This window comes from Boleophthalmus pectinirostris, unplaced genomic scaffold (genome assembly GCF_026225935.1).
Source record: "Boleophthalmus pectinirostris isolate CB_2022bp ecotype Guang Dong unplaced genomic scaffold, ASM2622593v1 HiC_scaffold_22, whole genome shotgun sequence".
In the NCBI taxonomy this organism is placed as follows: Eukaryota; Metazoa; Chordata; class Actinopteri; order Gobiiformes; family Gobiidae; genus Boleophthalmus; species Boleophthalmus pectinirostris.
In genome coordinates, this window is record NW_026571190.1 from 25,492,877 (window position 1) to 25,510,092 (window position 17,216).

A 17,216-nucleotide genomic window follows, 5' to 3' on the forward strand; every position below is an offset into this window, starting at 1 on the left:
TTTCTCAGGAGTACATGATAGAGATCGACCTAAGCCTGTCGCGATAACATACTTTGAAATGCTGTCTTTTGCTGAAATAAATATACATGACAAATGATAATATTGAAATCAAACCATAAAGCAGAAATATCCCATAAAAATGTACAAAACTGTTAAAAACCACGAACTGCAATAAGTAACAGAATGCAGCACACAAGTATATCTATAATGAATCATAGAAATCTCATTGTGGTTCAGAAAAATAACCATAATTTTCCCACTAGTGTAATGAAAAAGTACCCATGATAAATAATGGCCCCCAAAATAATGAAAAAGTCGATATAGTTTCCCAGGCCTAGATAGACATGTGTTTGTCTAAAGCTGCAGTAAACAGTAAAACACTGAATCATGATAATACCATTGTGAAAAGGATCAGTTCACAGTTCAAATTTTATTGTTATTTCTGTTGCTGCCCTCACAAAAAAGCATCTTCCCTCTCACAGACACTGAATTGCCCCTGCTCTACTGATGTTTTAATTATTTCCATTTCAGACACATTAAGACAAGTGTTTTTTTCTCTTCTCTTCTCCACCAGAGCATAGTGGCAAAGTACGCCTCTCAGTTCCGGGGAAATTCTCAGCACGACGCTCTGGAGTTCCTGCTCTGGCTCCTGGACAGAGTTCACGAAGATGCCAATCCCAGCCACAACAATAACAACAGCAGCGGCAACAGCAGTACCAAGGTCAAGAGCAACTCAAAGGTAAGCAAGTGGTTCTATTTAGTTTGCTTATATCTTGGTATATCTGTACTGGATCACTAAAAGGCCATTTCAATTTGTGTATTCTATGTTTATGATGGGAAAAAGTGGATTTGATCTAGTAGTGCAATGGTATAATATAAATATAGAACTCGCAGTAGACCAGTGTATTGAGCTGATATTGACACTTTCATCATATTTACTCTGGTTCTGGTTGATTCATCTGCAAACTCCAAATGGATATTCCACGCATGAAAGGAAATATCGGCCTTAAAGGTCCTTACGCAAAATTGACTCTTGCAAGCTTTAAGTCAGGTTATCATGTTGTTACCTCACCAAAAATATAGCTTGAGTTGTGTTTGGCTTCATTCACACATGTCTGAGTAACCCTGCTTTGCTAGGCTGTGTAGCATACATCTCCAAAGCTCAAAATGCCCTGTTCCTACTTGTGATGCTCTGAAGCAGTAGATTTAAACTTAACCTGCTGTATTTTACCTTTTTGTTCAGGAGGGACTTTCAATTTCACTGCTAAAATTATCCCAGTGATTCTAGTGAAGGTGTATGGAGTTTAAAAACACACTGGAGCACTGCCTGTATTATCACATGACATCATAAGGTGGAACATAGATGAGAAAATAGTGTAATATGGGCCCTGTAAATGTAGCCAGGCTGGCGCCACCTAGTGCCTCCGCTCAGTTTCTTTTCTCTCTAGCAACTAGGTCAGGAATCAGAATACACTGGACAGTTTGCAAGAACCCTGGAAGTTGTAGGCTGCGCACCAGCCAATCAGTGAAAAGCTGAACCAACACAAGTTCCGATAGCAGACTGCATATGCTATCCTCTTTGGACTTCCTTTGTCAAATACAAATTTCACACTTTAATTCACAAGTTCATCTTGCAGAAATGACAATGATCTCTAACAGACATGTTCACTCTCTGCTTTGTTTGCTGTTGTGCCAGCAATTAGTTGGACACCACTGAGTATTTCGGTGCATTACATACGTCATGACCAAATAGCAGCGATTGGTTAAATAAAAAAAAGTACCCAGCTACCATCAAGCGAACGAATCCTAATGCTGTGAGGTCAGACGGGTTACACGAAGTGAAACCAGCTGATGAATCAGGCTACTTTCAAACAGCAATACAGGCCAAAATTTAGTTTGAGGTGAATACCAGATTAATAATTCATATCTTTATTTCAGCTTTAACTTCAGTCCGTAAGAAGTGGGCTTTGTGACAGTGTGACTAGACTGTTCTCTTGTAGTTTGAAGGGAAACAACATTCTAGATGTCTGAAAATTATTGCAATAGATAATGCAATAATTTCGTTTTCTACATTTCCTATTCATGACATTGCACTTTGTGTATAAACAGTAACTGAATAAAATTATTACATTTCTATTGATGTTTTACAGCCACCAAAGGACAAGCTTTCACAAGTTGTAATTCATTCTATACAGTGTTTTATGATAGCTTTCAAATATATTCTTGTCATTGGTAACTAAGTTGAATTATATCTGACATCCACACAGTCTCATTGACCTTGCAGTGTGGTTTTATGTTGAAGCAGATGGAGCTGAAATGTGTCCTCAGCTCCTATCTGTCTGTGTGAGGAGTGAGATGTGCTTCCCTATCACAACCTTGTTTCTGGACCAGAGCCAGATCTGGAGGTGGAGAGAGAGAGGGAGAGATGCAGAGATGGGGAGAGAGACAGAGAGAATGATAGAGGTGGAGAGGCAGTGAAGGGCAGACGCATCATGAGTGAACTGATGACTTTTATCAGTGCAAGAGTTTGACATGGCCGCCCACACACTGACACAGACTGTAAAATAGGCTTTTGATAGATGCACTTATTACATTGGCACGGGAAGCTGTTAAGTGTCAAGTGCAGGATAGATTAGCAAGAGGAGCATGACCCTTTAATGAATTACTGAAACATGTAAAATGAGGTCATGAAAGCTTATTTTTATTTTTAAGTCACATAAACGATTACATATGTATTGCATTCCCGCTTAATTGACCGTTAAAACAGTGGGTGAACACGTTTTGTGTTTTCGCCCTTAAGCTCACCTAGTTCGGTCAGAAGAAAAAAAAAACACACTTCCACTTGCAAAACCAGGATGTTTGCATACATTTGCAAAGTGTATATTCATAAATCTTCCACATTTTCTGGCTCATTGTGGTGATAATAATTATTTTTTTGTTCAATAAATAATAGTTCCAGAAACCCGGTGGAGGTCACTCCTGACTTAAAACATATTTTTGAATAGTGTTGTACCCATGAGTTAAATTTACATTAAAATATGTCACTGTTACTCCTGAGATGTATTCCTACAGGACCAGAACTTAAAGGTTGTATAGAGGATTTTCCAAGGAACGAGAAATCCAGCGACTGTTTGTCCTTTTTCAAATGTTGCGCATGCGTGAAACCCCCCCCCCCCCTACAGCTCCCTACGTAGAAACGCCTTCTCCCGTCTCCTCTTTACGCCAGAAACAGGTTTGTTTACAGCCGGTGCGCTGCACATGACTTGTAAACAACTAACTACAGTGTTGGTTAGGCAAGACGGAGAAGTGAGGAGCGGGGGGAGCGGGTGCGCGGACATTTCGTGCGCGGACGAGAAGTGAGGAGCAGGGAGAAGAGCAGAGCAGGGAGCAGGGAGAGGAGAGAGGAGCGGTGCGCGGAGATTCCGTGCCCGGAGAAGTGAGGAGCAGGGGGAAGAGCGGATCGGGCAGCGGGGACAGGAGCAGGAAAGGGTGCAGAGAAGGGTGCGCGGAGATTCAGTGCGAATGAACTAGCTACAACACGCAGCAGCAAGCGGACTCTTTCTTTGCCTTGAAAATTACGTTTTCAGACATAGGATATCGCTTTCGTGTCCTGAAAAACGTTTGTCTAGCTCTTGGAAATAAAGTACGTTTTCATAATAAGCAGAAGTGACCTGTCCAGGAGTAATTTGGCGACCAATGCGTCAGTCTTTAGACCCTTCGTCTGCTTCAGTTGCGCCATCGCTGGAATGAATCTTCAAGAATCACCTTAGTTTGGCTTCGCTGCTTTTCCCCTTGTCTTCTTCTTTCAGCGACCTCAAAAACGGACTTTCTTTTGCGGCTAACTGCTCCTGGATTCTTGTCTGCCATTGCAACAAACTTTGTGCTAACTGCGAGGAAGATATAGGTAAAAAAAAGCCACTAAGAACTGTTGCGTTGGTGGAGTAAACAGCGTCTGTGCGGCTTGCGTCTGTGGACTGCGTGACAGGCGTACGTAAACCACGTAATGGCAGCGCGCAGGCAAGTCAGTTACGCTAGAAACGTAGGGAGTTTGATTGACAGCCTGTCAGCTCACAGATAACGAGGCAGTGTCGTTATCTATTGGCAAATGTGTAGCTGGCCCACCACGTCCAGAGTTGATGAATTTTTATTCTCTTTTTTTTGGTCATCATAATTACAAGGCTACTGCACCTCTATAATGCTATCATTGACAACTTGAAACAAAAAAAAATCCTCCATACAACCTTTAAGCCTGACACCATGAGTACTATATCCTCTTACTGTTCAATAAATTAGAGCTTAGAATATTTATAGAATATTTTTGGGGCTCAGTATTTATCATGGATACATTTTCTTTGCACTGGTAGGATTTCTTGGTAGCACAATAAGATTTGAGGTCAAGGGTTAAATAAGTCACTTCTTTGACTTTAATTATGGGTATTAACTAAGTGTTTCATTCTGTGATTAATTTATTGCAGCTCGTGTTTCTTAATTATATTATACTTTGAGAAATGAGGTTACTTGGACTATCATTTCATTTATTGCATCTTATTGCATCAGTGACATAAAGTAGAATCAGTTTGTGATTCTGTAGCAATATGTCACACTTCAAAATGTTATTGTGACCTACGCAGAGCTTTCCTCCGACAATAAAGATGATTCATTCTGGCCTCTTCTTCCTCCCCTGTCTCTGATAAAACTCCTTATCAGCTTTGTTAAGTCTCAGCGTGTGCCCACAATATCTGTGAGTGAGACGATAATTAAAGTCACACAAGAGGGCACAGGGGCAGAGGGGCAGAGGGAAGAGAGGAAATCTGATCTGAGTTTGAACCTGAGCCGAACAGGAAAGTGACTTTGATTGCTGTGTCTGTCACTGGGGTTTGCTGAGCTGACAGAAACTAAACTATGTCAACACTGTCCCATTGTCAAGGTTTAGACAGAGAACTGAGCCTGCAGCCCGTAACCACAAATGACCTTTATTAGCGGTGATCAATAATGTGATGAGTAGGCCTGTCACAATAAAAAAAAATTGCGACATATTGCATATATATACTGCAATAAATAATAATATTGAAATTACTTTATGCCACTGACACAAAATAAATAATATAAGACAATTCAATATCATTAAAAGGCCTGAGCTCCCACAAATAAATAACAGAATAAACCAATAAGTTATCAACCATTTATAGCTCAAATGTTATTTTATTGCAACAAAAATACCACAAATTTCCCCACTTTCACTAAGAAACTGTACACACAATAAATACTATTTTGTGTTATACCATGCACCGCTTCCATGAACTGTCTACGTTGTGTTTAGCATTGATAGGAGTTATGTAGTTCACTTGATTTGTAAATTTTACTATTGAAAGTACTTGTACAGCCTGTTATTTTGGTTGTGGTTACCATCACAACACCGCTAAATAATCTTCCTGGATTCCAGTGAAGTTAAGCATGGAACTGCAATAATAATAATAATAATAATCTTTCATCGATTTATTAACCAGTTTATGAAAGTCTTTATGACATGAGGACAGGGAACATTGGTGCCTTTATTCAGATTGACACCATACACATTAGAATTTTTAATATGATAGTTTCTATATCATTCTCACATTCTCACATGTTTTTATTTTTACTGTGAAGACCTTAAATGGCGTCTTGTTTTTCCCCAAGTGCTACCATAGACTTCAGGCTGCTGTACGGAACCTCTGGCCCTGGTTTGTCCTCCAGTGAGTCACTCGGTACAACACCAAACACTTCTGTCCTACTGAGACTTTGCAGTAACATCACGCTGTGGGTGTTTTACATGTATGTGTCTTGGCAGAATGTTCATCAGTTACCATAGAGACACAATGCACACACGTTTTTAAGACTATAAAGTAAATACGGTAACACTTTAATAGCTAACTAAGTGGTAATTGGTATGCTAATTAGCTGTTACTTAGATATTATTGGGTATTAATCAAACACTTATTTCATTGTATGCACAAAAACATCTCCACTTCTTTAATGGGAAGATAATAGTTAATGGGTTAGTACTCAAAAAATATGGCCATAGACAAAAATGCATTGAAAGTACTTTATAAATACTAACAAAGATGTAATTAAGCACTTATTTTGTATTTTACTATTAACTAGCTATTAATATGTGGTCCCTAATCTAAAGTGTTACCAAAAATACAAAATGGATTTAAACAACACATTTTCAAGAGCCTGTGATTTATATGGTCTTGTTTTGGTGTTTGATTTTCCAGAAAAAAGGTGAGCGTGACTAAATGAAAAACTATTTGTGACTGTAATGTTAATGTTGCTCAACAATGACCTCTCGCTCAGCTTCTGAAAGTAAATTTTCCATAGATTTTTCCCATAGACGTTTTGAAAAATTCACATATTGAGAGTCCAAAGGCATCACAGAGGCTAAGTAGCTACGTGGTAATAAATGTCCATAACATGTCTTATTTGAAAGTCTATGAGAAAAATGAATGAGAAACTGATCACTGTTGAGCTCCATTTGAAAGGGACTTGTTTAAAATAACAAAATCTGCTCACCTGTTTAGTTACAGCTAAGTCACTTCTTTATGGTCAGATTGATGTTAAAATAAAGCTCAGATTAAAGTGTAACAAAGCCTCAGGCAGAACAGCTCTTAGCTTCACACCCCCAGGGAATATGGATGACGTCGGCCGTAAAGTATCAGTACGGCACAATAAAGCGAATCAAACTTCACCACAACTGAACAATGACCGAATTATTCTCACATCACCTCATAATGATGCCATGCTGTAAGAGTAGCGTCTTCCATTCTGTGTACGTTGGCAGTTTGTCAGTTCCTTTGACACCCTCTTGTGTTCTGTATTGTTCGCTGTGCTTTCATAGTTTGTTCTGTACACTGTGTTTCAACTGTAAACAGGAGCTGGTCATTAGAAAACATATGTTGGCCTGTTTAGTGTGATGATGTCTGATGACTGATGACTGCTAAAGAAAGTATAGTGCTGATACTTAAAAGCCCCATATTAAGCTATTTTGTTATCTGTGTTATAATATTTCCTCATCAAAAAAGCACTCCATTGTGTTTTTAAACTCCATACACCTTCACTACAAACATTTGGTTCAGCCCCAGAATTACTAATCTCTACTAACTTAACTGTTAACATGAGCTGTTAACATGAAAAATTACTGCTTCCTGACATCACAGGGTGGAACAGAGCATTTTAATCTTTGGAGACAGACTAATACTAAAGGATTACTCAAACGTGTGAATGAAAAAAACCCAACTTTTGATGAGCTAACCTTGCTTAAAACTCATAAGAGTCAGTTTATCCAAACGTAAAATGTGAAAAATGAAAAAATTTTAACTGAAAATAAACAAACTCCATGTGATTATTTAATGAATAACTCATAATTATTTTTCATGGCGCCTGTCAGTGAGTGGCAAATTTGGCAGTCCAAGAAGATGGTTCATTATACAAATTCATGTTATTATTAGAGTCAGTCTGTATCTGTGCATACTCTTTTCTTTCGCTTTTGTTTGCTATCATTACTCTGCTGTAAAGTATTGAATGTAATTGTGTCATTACGCTAATTAACCGACTCACCACACACACCCAGTAATTAATAAACTATTGTGTGTTGTTGGATTTCACGTGAGAGAGGCACTTAGAACAAAATAGTAGACCATAAAAATAAATAAATAAATAAATAAATAAAAAGGAGAAATTTCTGGGGTTTTTAAATAGCTCAAAATATAAACAGGACCACAACTGCTCATATTGATCTCAGGAAACGTGCTGTTTAAATCCATTTTGTATTTTCTTCAGTTTTCAGACTTTCTTAAAACTTTTTGGGCAGTTTTTGCATTTTGTCACCTGAACAGTCCACCAATAGAGATTGACCCCCAGCATTATGTCACTGCAAATTATTAATAGACTAAAAATTGCAAATATCGGACCAATATTTCTATGTAAACCTTGTTCTAGTTCCCTGCATTTAACTGTGTGGCTTGTGTGGTGGTGTTGAATGCAGTCTTCCGTACAACAGCGCACCAGTGGAACCAGCTTTCCTCCTTTCCTCTGTGCGAGCGATTACGTAACAGTTGACATTGTGAGTGCACATAAAGCACCTCAGTCATGCTAATCCTGACCACACCGGGAGCTCGGCTAACTCCCCGCTCCACTGGCGTCACCTCTGCGGCATTCCTCAGCCCTCACGAGATCCGACTCAAACATGGATCTGTGCACAATTATCGCTCTTGTTCATTGATAGTAGTAGTGATGTAGTGGTGTAAGAATGAAAGTATCTTCATCTTCATCAGTGTAACTTTTCTGGTGGAGGGTTCGCCATCTGCTCGTCCCCATGGTGATGTCATTGCTTTGCCCGGGATGTTCCACAGTATGGCATTAAACAATTACATCTTGTATTTATTTAATTAGAGTTTTTTTATGTCTCAAAACTACCACAAAAACATTATTACAGTGAGCAGGCACACTTCTCCGCAGATCTGAACTTTAACATGGTCTGGTGATGTAGGCTGCTACCTTGTCTCCATGGAGATAGTTAAAGTAAATGAAACAAATTAGGGGTGTAACGATATACAAGTCTCATGATACGATATCGTCACAGTATGAACCTCAAGGTATGATATTTATTGCAATATTGTGGGAAAGCTCACGATATGGTGGGTAGGCTCACGATCAGGGATGTAACAATATCCAAATCTCTTGGTACAATATTTTCACAATATACATCTCACGGTATGATATTTATTGTGATATTTTGTGGGGGCTAACACAACTGTTAATATTCTACTTTTTCCTCTTAAAATGCCTTTACAAGACTTAATCCAAAGAACTAAGACTTAAAAGTGTTTAGAACTGTTATTTCTTATTGTTGTCTACACTGAAATGGAGCAAAGGATCATGGTCTATATGGTTCCCTCTGTCTTTTTTTTTTTTTTTTTTTTTTGCTGCACCATAACTCTTAATTTAAGCAAAGAGACTTGCAATTCAATATATTGTGATGGTCCACGACTTTGACGATGCGATATCACAATATTTCGGTTATTGTTACACCCCTAAAACAAATATATCTTTTATTTATTTAATTGCTAGTGTTTTTATGTTGCAAAACTACCGCAAAAACATGCATTATTACAGTGAGTGGGCCCACTTCTCTGCAGATCTGAACTGTAACATGGCCAGGTGATGTGGGCTGCTACCTTGTCTCCATGGAGATAGTTACATTAAATTCCATACTGTAGAACCTTTTCAGGAAAACTAAACTTGGAGTCAAGCAAATGCTGGACCCTCTACCAGAAAAGTTACACTATGTACCTTTACGTTCTATTGTCCATTGTTTTAAAGATGTGAGTTCTATTCTTATTATACAACTACTCACATTTCTTAGGACTTTAGGGCTTGTATTACAATGCCAGCTCTAATTCTTATGCTTTGTACTTAAATAAATGGGAGACTAAATTGACTTTTAATCAATTAATTCATGATTTAAATCTAATAATTTGAATTGCAGTATTTTGACTGTCGTTGTTTATTTTGTGTTTGTGTACAGCACTTTGTCCAGATGTAAAGCTTTTAAAGTGCTTTCTAAATAAACTTGGTATGGTATGGTACTTACATTTCGTGTCATGAGAAATGTCAAGATTATTCGGTTAATTGATAACTGTAATTACTCAGGGCGATGTTGATACTTTGCAGCTGATGTCATTAAAGTTCCCTGGGGGTGTGATGCTAACTATAGGCTCTGCTCTGTCTGAGGCTTTATTAGATTATAATCTGATCTTTATTTTAACACAGTCTGACCACAAAGAACTGACTTGAACACGTGACATGATTTGTGCTGGTAAACAAGTCAACACATACAATTACAGTCACAAGATAGTTAGCAATAGACAACACTTTTTAAGTTTACCTTTTTTGTTGAAAATCAAACTCCTAAACAGATTCACCACAGGCTCCTGAAAATGAGCTGTTTAAATCAATTTTGTAATTTTTTATTTTAATTTTTTCCCAGTTTTTAGACAGCCTTAAATCTTTTCTGACAGTGTGTGCATTGTGTCACCATGGTAGCTTCTGAACATTCGACCATAGAGATACATGCAGAACACCCCCAGCATGATGTCACTGCAATGTATCAATATGATCATAAGAATGAAATAAAACATAATATATACAACCATTTTAGAAGCAAAATGAATCATTTAAATTCAATCTATACTTCAGTAAGTGCTGTTGCCACATCAACTTCACTATGTCTTTTATAAACTTTAATTCCCTATCTGGTCACATACTGAAATAGAAATACAGCATGTTAGACAATGGTAATGAAAGAAAATCAAGCATTTCATTGGTGTGCGATTGTGGTCTCGGTAATAATGAATATTTGTTGTTTTGTTTGTGATGTGATGTTTGTGATGGTGGTTTTCCAAATAGTCATAACATTTCAATTTAAAACTGTGGCTGGTCCATCCTTTCTCTCACTTTAGCTCACGTTTTATCTCTCTACCTGTTGTGCATCTGCTTCACTCACACATCAAACCTCCGGGGCTTTTAACAAGAAGTCACATTTCTTAAACGCTTGAGGTTCCACATGACACTTTTTGTTTCTCTTTGGGCTGTGCGTGTCAAAAATGTGGATATCTTCAACTTTTAAAGGTGCACTGCATAACATTTATAGTGGAGGATCTGCAGTTGTCTGTCTCCATGGAAATGTTATTGCTTTGTCTACAGTTTTTCACACAGTATAGATTCAATTACATACATTATATATAGTTTTATATTACAGTATTTACAATTATATAATTATGCTTTATTTGACACCAGTCTCTTGCTATTTTTACAACTTATTTTGAATTTATTATTACCGTTTATATTTTTGTTTTTGTTATTAAATTGTAAACTTAAATTGTGAACTACTGCGTCCAAACAATTTCCCTTGCGCATCAATAAAATTTGTCTAAAGTTTAAAGCAATAACATCTCCATCGAGACAAAAGTAGCAGCAAACCTTCCATCAGAAAGGTTGCGCAGTGCAGCTTTAATGTTGTTTTCACCAGTGCTGAGTGATGGTGTTATTTTATCAGCAGTTTGGACACAGTGGATTGGGTCAGATAATCCCACAGTGCTACCCGCCTCACTCTAATAGGATTTACTCAGGTGGGGGTAGGAGAAAGTTTGGACAAAAACCTCAACGTAAATCACAAGTATTCACACTCTTTTCTGTCGTGATTCATGGATAATTCACTTAAGCTCGTTGGAATGTCTTTTAAAACTCCCCAACCTGATGTAATGCCTCCATCTGTCAGCACAGATGAATGAATCTGAGAGTCATTCTTAAAAATTCTGCTTTAGTATCTCTCTGGAAGGCTTCAGAACATCGGTACAAAATTACTCCAAACCCAATACGATTTACAGCATGCAAGGAGAGAGAAGTAAGCAAAATTTAACTTATATTTTTATTTATTGTTTATTTATGTATCTGTTTTATAATTGACTTTGGTTATTTATTTTTATAGAGGTATTTCATTGTTTTATATTTATTTGTTTTGACTCTGTTGTTTTTGTTATGAGTTTTTTTTAATTGAATTGTTGTTTTTAAGTGTGCAGCACTTTGAAAACAGTCTTTGTTTATATAATGTGCTACAGAAATAAAGTGGATTGGATTCTCTTTTAAAGCTGCACTGTGTAACTCTTCTAGATACCTTTTTCTCTCCATGGAGATGTTAATTCTTTGGTTTAAATTGTCCACAGTATGGCATGAAACTCATCTGTCATGCATTATTCTACTACACTGCAAAAAACTTAATCTAGTCAAGTTAAGATGACTTGAATAAAGAAAGTTTTATCATGCTTTGAGTCAGTTTCACGTGACAAGTAAAATTATCTGCCAGTGGAATAAGACTTTTTGTACTTTAAATATGAAAATACATCATGCTTCACTTAAAAACAATGGTTTGCACTTAAATTAAGAAACAAAATCGAATGTTGTTTGAATTAAGAAAAATACACTTATTCCATTGGTAGATAATTTTACTTGTCAAATTGAATCTACTCAAATAAAGTAAAATATTCATAATTTAAGTAATTTTAACTTAAATAAGTATTGTTTTTTCCCCCTTTGTACAGGTGTTAGTTTAGTTATTACTCAAAAATATCTTTAGAAAATCCTTGGAGATTCATACATTTATGGTCATATTGTGAGACATTCGATGTATCTCCATGGAGACAAGTAGGTGACTGACCCTCCACTTGACAAGTTACACAGTGTAACTTTAAGCGCTTTTTTACCGCACAGCCTGTCTATATTGACATTAACTATTAACTTGTCATGATAACAAATTTTGAAGTACAATATATTCTGAAGTACAATATATTGCTACAGAGAAATAAACGATAAAACTGAAACTACTTTATGCTGTTGACACAATAAACATAAAGCAGCATAAACCATTTTTCAGTATAGTATCATTAAAAGACATCACCTTATACATTAAATAGCACAATTCAGCAATAATTACCCAGATAAGTTTTTTTTTTTAACCCCTTTGCATCTTAAATCTTATCATATTGCAACAAAATAACAAATACGTCTCCCCAGTATTGCAAAATAAATATACCTGTGAGAGATATTGGCCCCCTAAATATATTGTCTCAGCTTTCATATATTGAACAGTAAGTACAATATCTATAGTACATTATATAGGGCTATGCATTTATTTAAGAGCTTGACCACCAGTCCTGTCAGTAAAAGCATGTTGTTTGAAATAGTTCAGACTAACTGAATAACTAATATGAAAAATAACTAAAATTGTTCAGTACAGGGTAATGTTTGCTGGTTTAAAACGGATATAGTGGTCCGTTTGCATTTGCGTGTTCTCTCTATGCATATAAAGTAGGCCTTTCATGATAACAAATTGTGAAACATGATATATTGCTTCAGAGATAAAAGATAATATTGAAACTACTTTATGCCAATGATACAAGAACAATAAAGCAACATAATCTCAGTAAACCAGTTTTTAAACAGACAGTATCATTCAAAGGCCTGAGCTGCAACAAATAAACAGCAGAATGAACAATAATTAGCCATAGAAGTTATTTATTCTACCCTCTACAGCTCAAATATTTCTTTTCTTACTTAAAAAAATGAAATAGTACACGCTATAGAGTCCACTCAGGAGCATAAACATAGCTGAGAGTGTAGCCCGTAGAGCGTTACTAGAACAGGATCAAGTGCTGGACCTCTTCGGCTTCTCGGGGACTGGAGAGGTGCATGAGAGCTGTGAGAGAGGCCAGTCAGGAGGAGCCTATGAAAAATTGAAGATGTCCACTTATAGGGACAAAGCCGTCCCTCACAGAGAGATGTATGAGTGATACAGAGGACAAGGTGATCCATGCATGCTAGAAGGATTAGCACAGCGTTAGGCGTCTTTCGCACTATTGATTGATGCTTACAGGGGTCATCTGCAGCCCTCACTACGTCATATGTAGGGGTGAAGTTATTTTAGTAACTTTTTAACAAAACTGGACTTTTTGAACATTTTTTGTGAAGCTGTTAGTTTTATCCTTCCAATTGCATTAAAGGTGCACTGTGTAACTTTTGTGGTGGAGGCAGAGGTGGCGCTACCGTTTGGCAAATGTAGGTGGTTGCCTAGGACCCCAAACCTGGAGGGGCCCCCAATCAATTTCTCTCAGTGTCACTAATGGCAAAGGCCTCAGAGCAATTTAATTTTCTCTCAATATGACATTAAAGAGAGTAGTTTACTTTTAAACAATAATCATAAGAAAAATAATAATAATCCTATGTAATGGTTATAAATAAAAATGTAATTGTACCAACAAAAAAATAAAACTACTTTCAATTCTGGTTGTCTAGTAGGCGACCTAACTGTTAAGACAAGTTTCCAATCCACCATAATTCAGATAAATAGAGATGTGCATGTCTCAAGAACAATGGGGAAAAAACAGACAATAAATATATTAAACCAAACAAAACAAAAAACGGGGTATTATATTGAGGCCCCCAAACTCAAGTTCACCTAGGGCCCCCAAATTGCTCACTCCGCCACTGGGTGGTTTGCCACTTGCTTGTCTCTCTGGAGATGATATTGCTTTGCCTTGAATGTTCCATAGTATGACAAAAAACTTCAATCTTACATTTGAAACAATTACAGGTGTTTTTATTGCTTCAGTGAAGTTCAATCAAAAACATAACATAATATCTCCACAGATCTGAGCTGTAACTTGGCCTGGTGGCGTCACTTCTCTTTTTACCATGGAAATAGATATACTTGTGGAAGATACACTGTGGAACATAGCTGGCTAAACATAAACATCTCCATGGAGACAAGCTGGTGGCTGACCCTCCACCACAAAAGTTACACAGTGCGCCCTTAATGTAACTTCAAATTATAAATCCGATTTTATATCCTGACAGTTACTTTTACAGCTACTCTTACTTTAGTCGTTTTTCAAGTACTTTTTACTCTGTCCATCTCTGGTCATATGTGTTTTTATGAATGTTCAGCTATGTTCTTTTAAAGTGCTTTTGCATATTTCACACAGCTATGAGTGCACACTTTTTCAGTATCCACTCTGTTTTTTCACATTTGTGTTGACTCTTCTTGTAAACACTCAAACACTGCAAATAGGCCAAACCAGCCCACAGGTGGATGTCCACTGTAAGAGGCTTTTATGGATCCACAACATGAATCAAATATTCAGGACATTTCTTCTCAACAATTTAATTAAAGTCATGAATATTTCAAATGGTATCCTTCCTAAAAATAAGCCATGAACAGTTGAAAGATAACTTCTCTATATGGAGAGAACAGAAGGACAGACTAGTTTTGTTTCTAATTAAAATCAGGGTGAAATGAGGACTGTTGGGAGATAATGGAGGTTTGATGTTTACAATAAATGTGCTACAAGGTGCCCTTTACACCCCAAACATAAAAAGAAGCCGAAATGAAGTGGGACTGACTTTTGATTTAAATAACCTTGACGTCCTATAATTTCATTTTCTTCTATTATAAAGTGGTCCACACAAAATCTCGTCTACCAGGAAATTAAAGTTGTCTTTCTGAGAGCATATCAGAGGGTGTAATGGTCCAGGGAAAATCACTTTGGCTCTTTTCTTATCACAGAAACATGTATTTGAAATGGGTGATGGGACTTTTGGACTGGTTCACCTGTATGTATGTTATGGTTGCAATATAATGACTTATAAAACTGAATCTGAGTCACCCATACAAATACATATATCTTAAAGGTTGTATAGAGGATTTTCCAAGGCACGAGAAATCCAGCGACTGTTTGTCCTTTTTCAAATGTTGCGCATGCGTGAAACCACCCCCCCTCCCCTACAGCTCCCTACGTAGAAACGCCTCCTCCCGCCTCCTCTTTACGCCAGAAACAGGTTTGTTTACAGCCGGTGCGCTGCACATGACTTGTAAACAACTAACTACAGTGTTGGTTAGGCAAGACGGAGAAGTGAGGAGCGGGGGGAGCGGGTGTGCGGACATTTCGTGCACGGACGAGAAGTGAGGAGCAGGGAGAAGAGCGGAGCGGGGAGCAGGGAGAGGAGAGAGGAGAGGGGAGCGGTGCGCGGAGATTTCGTGCCCGGAGAAGTGAGGAGCAGGGGGAAGAGCGGATCGGGCAGCGGGGACAGGAGCAGGAAAGGGGTGCAGAGAAGGTTGCGCGGAGATTCAGTGCGAATGAACTAGCTACAACACGCAGCAGCAAGCGGACTCTTTCTTTGCATTGAAAATTACGTTTTCAGACATAGGATATCGCTTTCTTGTCCTGAAAAACGTTTGACTAGCTCTTGGAAATAAAGTACGTTTTCATAATAAGCAGAAGTGACCTGTCCAGGAGTAATTTGGCGACCAATGCGTCAGTCTTTAGACCCTGCGTCTGCTTCAGTCGCGCCATCGCTGGAATGAATCTTCAAGAATCACCTTAGTTTGGCTTCGCTGCTTTTCTCCTTGTCTTCTTCTTTCAGCGACCTCAAAAACGGACTTTCTTTTGCGGTTAACTGCTCCTGGATTCTTGTCTGCCATTGCAACAAACTTTGTGCTAACTGCGAGGAAGATATAGGTAAAAAAAAGCCGCTAAGAACTGTTGCGTTGGTGGAGTAAACAGCGTCTGTGCAGCTTGCGTCTGTGGACTGCGTGACAGGCGTACGTAAACCAGGCAAGTCAGTTACGCTAGAAACGTAGGGAGATTGATTGACAGCCTGTCAGCTAACAGATAACGAGGCAGTGTCGTTATCTATTGGCAAATGTTTAGCTGGCCCCACCACGTCCAGAGTTGATGAATTTTTATTCTCTTTTTTTTTGGTCATCATAATTACAAGGCTACTGCACCTCTATAATGCTATCATTGACAACTTGAAACAAACAAAAATCCTCCATACAACCTTTAAGGCTGTAGTCGTTTGGTTGATTAATGGGTCAAAATTTGTATTAGTTGACTTTTTTTTTTTTTTAGATTACAAGGATTTATATGAATCTGTGTATCATTCGTTCATTAGTTTTTCAAAATAAAACCAAAAATATGGAACCAAAAAAAACAACAATTTTGTTCATTATTTGTCTCTAAAACCAAAATGAAAAAAGTGATAACGATTCAATTTTTCAGTTTTTAATTTTGTGTTTAAATTAATAATGGAAAAAACAGATAACAGCCGTTTCCCGTTTCTGTGACTTAAACTGCGATGCCAGACTGAACCAGGACTGAACCAGGACTAAACTAGGACTGGACCAGGACTAAACCGGTCTCAGTCCTGGTCTCAGTCCTGGTCTGGTCCCCAGTCTCAGTCCTGGTCTCAGTCCTGGTCTCAGTCCCGATCTCAGTCCCGGCCTGGTCCCGATCTCTCAGTTCTGATCACCCGACAGTGTACGCAGGAGCACCTCCAGGCCCATCCCAGCACTCAGTTCTAGTTCAGTACTGGTTCAGTCTTGGTTTAGTCCTGGTTTAGTCCTGGTTCAGTTCTGGTTCAGTCCTGATTTGGTCCTAGTTCAGTCCTGGTTCAATCCTCATTTTGGTTTTGGAAACAAATAATGAAGAAAAGAGTTGTTTTTTCATTTTCTTTTATTGTTTTATTTTGAAAAATTAATGAATGAATGATAGCATAAAGAAGAAGGTATGGAATGAGTTAACTAAACATTTGGGAGTGAATTATAAGTTTAATCTGTGTTTTTA

At 37.8% G+C, this 17,216-nt stretch overlaps 1 protein-coding gene across 1 annotated transcript in view; it reads left to right on the forward strand.

Annotated features, from left to right (window-relative positions):
• The window catches only part of usp43a (ubiquitin specific peptidase 43a), a 91,459-nt gene that overhangs the window by 10,440 nt on the left and 63,803 nt on the right, over positions 1-17,216 (forward strand). The window contains exon 2 of the mRNA XM_055158595.1: positions 575-739. Coding sequence (XP_055014570.1) covers positions 575-739 — 165 coding nt within the window. The remainder of the gene's footprint in view (positions 1-574; positions 740-17,216) is intronic.